General features: G+C 38.4%; 1 protein-coding gene across 1 annotated transcript; it reads right to left on the bottom strand.

Annotated features, from left to right (window-relative positions):
• Positions 1-408: 408 nt before the first annotated feature.
• Positions 409-4,665, bottom strand: gbx1 (gastrulation brain homeobox 1). The gene is made up of 2 exons (XM_064347030.1): positions 3,074-4,665; positions 409-1,601 (listed from the first exon to the last, which is right to left on the bottom strand). The coding sequence occupies exons 1-2, from the start codon at positions 3,519-3,521 to the stop codon at positions 1,087-1,089; spliced, it is 963 nt and encodes a 320-aa protein (XP_064203100.1). The 5' UTR covers positions 3,522-4,665; the 3' UTR covers positions 409-1,086.
• Between the last annotated feature and the right edge of the window lie 1,335 nt (positions 4,666-6,000).

Below are 6,000 nucleotides of genomic sequence, written 5' to 3'. Positions count from 1 at the left end.
AGTTCGCAATTATGCTGATCATCAAATGCCTGTATAAATCACATTACATGTTTGTTATCAAATGTTCTGGGAAGTACTCCAGAGTACTCCCCAAAACGTTTTCACACATTTTCTCTGCTGGTTTTTGTTTTTTTAATCGGTCAAATAGGTTTAGTCAAAATCCCTTTTCGATTTGAATCTAGGACATGATATGTCATGCCCCGATATGCCCAAAGACAGGAAATGTATTGTCAAGTTATCCGACAGAGCGCCAAGTTTCAAACACAGTTCATAATGAGTTCACAAATTTTACATTTGTCAAATGGAATAATTTGTATATTGCAAGTTGTTGGCCTACGTTTTTTTCAGATTTAGCAGTTAGGCTAGGTGGTTTGTAAATAAATTAAATCACAGTGCATGGACGTGGCATGGTCTTAATTTTAAAATTTATTTCCTTCACAATTTTAATTTTCACAAATGACTGTTGAATACAGATTCTACGGTAAACGAGAACATTGGAGGGAACATGCAAAGAGTTTGGATCAACTTAAGTGGGGCGGCTTTACAATCGAAGGAAGGGAATTATAAAAACATCTTCAACAAGTGGGCATACGCAAACATGCAGAGGATTCACATAATTGTCACACTGTAACATATAAATATTACTTTAAAAAAAGAATTGTATACAATCTTATTTTATAGTGCACTTCTGTGTCGCCTCGACACGGTATTTACAAATGTACAAAGTAATAAATAAGGAGCCTTGCGTATTCAAGATCCAACCGGGAAAACGAGGATGCAATTTTGTAAGCGAATCAAATATTTCCGCGGCTAGCCATTGCTAACAAGCTGAATTAAATACATGTCAGAATTATGTTTTTTATTGCTACCGCAATTATTACCCTGACAAATACATTGCGAATGGAAATAAACTCTTCGGACAAGCCATGTCGTCGAAGGAGTCGGTTTCCATTCGTAAGTACTTGTATGATTTCCCACACCCCATTCCTGTTTTCAGCTTAAAAGTGGTCAAAATATAGCTTTTGACTTATTAGTGGTTGGGTAATAAAAGTAGGCTAGACAATATTGCAGTCCTGTTCAGATTGTTCATGGCCTGGTTCCTTGCTCAATCTGTTGATGTTGACTCCTAACGGCAAACCTGTTGACGTGCACCGGGATGGGGACCACTATTTTTGGATTCCGTACAGGTTCCCCCGATCTGTTGTTGACGTTTCCGGCCTTAATCCGTTTCCATTTGGCCCTACGATTCTGAAACCAAATCTTGACTTGGACCTCGCTCAGTTTAAGTGCATGCGCTATCTGAGAGCGCTCCGTGAGAGAGAGGTACTTTTTACAATGGAATTCTTTTTCAAGTTCAAGTAGCTGTTCGCTGGTGAAGGCAGTTCGCCGCCTCCTACTCTTTCCCGCTGCACTCCCCGGTGGTAGGGGCTCCTGCGACCCGGGTTTAAGTTTCTTTTGGGATAATGACCCGCAATTGTTGCCGTCCGAGAAACTCTCATTCTCACTGTCCGCGGAGCTGTCCTCTTCTCTGTCGCTGCACGCAGTCTCAGCTGACTTGAGGTCCAGCTTATCCTCGTCCGAGCTGTACAGTTTGGTCTCTCCTGAAAGTAACAGATAATGGCAAACAAACACCTGTAAATCTAACGTTTAAAATGAATTCACGTAACCGATGTGCCTAACATCACGTTAAAACCAACATTTCTTCTTAGTATTGTTTAGTAGGCTATAAAATTGTTCTTTCAATTAAAATAAAGATAGAAGTTTTGCACGTTACAATGAATGACGTTCCAAATGCTAAAACAAAATTAATTGGAGATAAATTATTTTAAGGAGCCACGCTATACGTTTGTGTCAGCCAACGTTCTTTAAGTGGGCCTGAACTAAAACGTAAAATTGAAGGCCAATATAATATGCGGTTAGATTGACTTATGCCCAAGAGTAATACCTGTCCCTGTTGAGAGGCGTTTTACAATTCCCAGAAATACCACATTAACATCAGTGCACTCTGGATATTTATAATTCGGAATCATAATTCGGAATGTAACGCTCCCCCGCATTATTATATTTTTTTCATTATTTTAATATTTTTCATAATAAATGTAAAATTCTATCCATTTCAAAGAATACATGTGCCATGTTTACGATCGGTTATCTTTTGGAAACGTTAAAAAAAGACGTGATGATGACAATGGTTATTATTATTATTATTATTATTATTATTATTATTATTAATAATAATAATAATAATAATAATAATAATAATAATGGTAGGCTAATAGTGTCAGTAATATAACCAGTATTAGTATATTGCTTTCTAAGAAATATGAAGTATGGACTTTCTTTTTATCAACTACTAATGAGTACTACTGGTGTTTTCCTTTTACATTAATTCCGTTTTGTCACAATATTATTCTCGATGGAGTGCATTCCTGTTTGATTCACGAATTGTCTTATGTTATAGGTTTTGTTTTAGAAGTTCCACACTGTTGCCTTTATTTTAACTGTGATTGTTAATGTAACATATGAACTTCCTGGTTTAAATAATTAAATAATCCTAACCAATCTGGTTTTCTTGACAGTTTAGGCCTACATGTAACTATTAATTCCTTTCCGTGATGTCACTCTGTTCAACCAATTTCAGGTGTTAAAAATTATTTTGCAAATTAAAAAAAAAAATGTATTAACTTATTTGTTTATATCTTAATTATGTATTGTTTGGTCTAACAAAAAAGTAACTACGGAAGTAAATTTAAGCGATGCACATAGCCTGTGGTATACAGTTACATACAATCTAGTCTTTGTACAGTGAAACATAATTTTAGCAGGCCTACACACAAAAATCTACAGTTAATACGATACTGTCTGATTTTGTATAGGATTATTGAAATGCAATGTATTTTAGACATACTGACGATGAGAAACAAAACTTCATGTTTAGGTCTGCATGTGCAGCAACACATGCATGTGCTATCTCGAATCAACAGGTTAGTATCCTCAAAGTAGGCCTAACACCCATACATGCAGGGATAAAGACAATGGCTGGAATAGCTTCTGATCTTGTAACTGAACTCACCTGCGATAGTTTGAAAACTTTCCGAGAAGTTGAGCAATTCTGAACCCTTGTCCCTTACAGGCAAATCCTCTGAATGCGGACTCTCCTGCCTTCTAATTCCAGGATCAGCGCTTAATCTTGGTCCCGGGATCTCTTGTGGCGGGTAGAAACTATCCGGCGGATCCGAAAAACTCGGCAGAGTGGTGGTGAGGGCCACCATGGAGGGCATTCCCTGTCCCAGGCTAGCACAGAAGGTGTTGGTAAGACGTCCGGCGAAGGAAGCCAATGGGGCTAGCGGTGGAATACCAGACTGTAAAGGCGAGTGAGACAGGGCTTGAGGGATGACCAGGGGTCTGTATGGCATAAACATAGGATAGCCAGTGTAGAGCAGGTGCCCAGGTCGGGGCTGCGGAGTCCCAATCAACGAGTCAATGGAAAACGCCGTCCCTTGGCCGCTTGGTCTCTGCATGCTGGTGGTAAACCAAATATTGTTTTATTTAATTTAATTTAAGTACTCCTTGTTTAAAATGAAGAAATCCCTGCGTCCCCGCGCAGCTAAGTTTTTTGTCCTTAGCTGTTTCGGCTATCCTCCAGTTAATGGGTGACGTTAATATTGAGCAGCTCCTCTCCGTCTCCTCCCCGATAAGCCAATGTGCTGACTGAGACCTGACGCCTTTTCGCTTCCCTCTCACTCTCCCTCTCCCCTCTGTTTGTCACGCGCGCGCACACACAGACACACGAACACACACGCACCTACACGCACACACACACACACACACACACACAGCTCATCATCTGCAATAGAAAAGGGATGGGAGGGGGTGTTGCCCTCCGGACTCATCCATCTTCCTCAAATTACGCTTCATTTCCTTATTCGGCTCTTGACTTTTTGGCTGCCACAAGAGGCGGTTGTTTCCCAGTGGATACCAATAGATATTGGGGCCGCCCCCCCTTTACCCAGTCCACTATGACTGCAAGTGGCGTGAGAGACGTCTTACAACCTTCCCCTTGCCTAATCTTTGACCACACCAGCCCAATCAACTATTATTAATTTTGATTGATGATTAGTAATTACTTTGGATTCAGGGGGGCGACATGAAACAAGGGTGCTATTGTTGAAATTTAGGGACGGATGGCACCACAGTCAGAAAAGAGGAGAGGCAGATGTTTTCCCCCCACTTGTCTAAGAAAACCTTTCTTTTCATCGGGATGAAAACGATGTATTTGGCCTCGGAGAAGTGCAAAGATAATTATCCCCCGGAGAGAAATATTTTGTGCGAAATTAGATTTGAATAAAAGACCCGAAAGGAGGGTCAACGAGAAACTTAAATGGTAGCTACCGAATTGCCGTTTAGTTTGAACGTTACATCTGTGAATTTTGCATTTAAATAAGAACGCAATTTAAATTGCAGTTTTATATAAACTGCCTCTGTATATGGAACTAATCCACACAAGACCTCTCTGTGCGTATCTGAATTTGAATGGGGCAAATATGCTGTTGTAAGGTAATCTAATTATGTAAACGTACAAAGCTCTAGCATTTGGTGAATCATTTAGGCATTCCGTGGTAGATTCCGTGGTAATTTTAGAAGAAACATTTTGTAGCCTTTTGAAAAAGCTTTTTTTTTTTTTTTTTACTTGGCCAGAGCTATTTATTTTTTAAACCACGTATCTCTTTCCCTGGTCGTTTTTTTCAGAGTGTTAATTTAATCTGAAATCATTTTACCGTTTAAATGCCAATTCGTACTGATGATGATTAGCCCCTATTGAGTCCTGGGGGGCGCGAGCACTCCAACTGCCCGTCTGATTGCATGAAGACATAAACATATCACCTCCGACTCTGATTAGCAATGGAGGGCCATGGATGCTAATTATTCTTATAATTGCAAATGACTCCATTCAGCATTACCTCTCTTTGATCTATTGAAACCAGACAGCTTCCAGCTCCCGCTTCCCCGCTTCCATTAAGTGGACTTTAAGTGTGGTCTACAATCAGAAACCCCCTACAGAACATGACGAATTTCAAAGATTTCATATCAAACTTTTCTTAAGACGGAAGTCCGACAGCTTTTCTGCGGTTCATTTTTTTATTTAGAGCGCTATTTCTTTGTATATTGATATTTAGACTCCACTACTTAGCCTGTTGATTATAGTCTACGACATTATAGCATAGGCTATATTCAAATGATATGTAGGTATGTGAAGTGATATCATGATAGTATGAGTGGCCACCACAGAAAGGGGCTATCAGGCCTAATATAAAATGTGAAAATAGAATTTCCGACGTTAATAATAATAATAATAACAATAATAATAATAATAATAATAATAATAATAATAATAATCTACGGCCACCACCATAATAATCATCATCGTCATATATGATATATTATGATGCTATTATTGTTGGTTTGTTGTTATTGTCAGTGTTGTTAGATCAATATATTGAATAATGTATTGTATCACTTGACGTCAGATCATTCCTTATATGTCTCATTTTCTTACGTGTGGGATGCTCTCGACAAAGGGACTGCTAGTGTGAAATATGTCGTATACGTTTTTGAAGCGGGAATTGTCAGGAGGATCTACAGCCTAGATGCCAGTTCTGTCATCTGTCAGTATGTGTAGAATTATTAAGCCCGAACACCCGAATTATATTTACCTCCCTTTCAAATCTGAAATGTGTATATAAAACTCAGCAAATACTTGAAATAATGGAATCCCATTAACACAAATAGTATTAAATGCTGTCATTGATAACAGATGCTGATGATGATGATGATGCTACTACTACTACGACGACTACTACTACTACTACTACTACGAATAATAATAATAATAATAGTAACAACAACAACAACAATATTACTACCAGGCCTACTACTACTAATAATAATTTTAATAATAATAATAATAATAATAATAATAATACAATGAAATAACAGAAA

Source organism: Anguilla rostrata, chromosome 8 (genome assembly GCF_018555375.3).
Source record: "Anguilla rostrata isolate EN2019 chromosome 8, ASM1855537v3, whole genome shotgun sequence".
NCBI lineage: Eukaryota > Metazoa > Chordata > Actinopteri > Anguilliformes > Anguillidae > Anguilla > Anguilla rostrata.
This window is presented reverse-complemented; position numbering and strand designations above follow the sequence as displayed.

What these genes read in the sequence shown, in the direction of transcription:
- gbx1 (XM_064347030.1), bottom strand. Translation starts at nt 3,521, where the DNA reads ATGCAGAGACCAAGCGGCCAAGGGACGGCGTTTTCCATTGACTCGTTG. An exon ending in AAGTTTTCAAACTATCGCAG is followed by an intron (nt 1,602 to 3,073) that starts GTGAGTTCAGTT and finishes TGTTACTTTCAG; the next exon opens with GAGAGACCAAACTGTACAGC.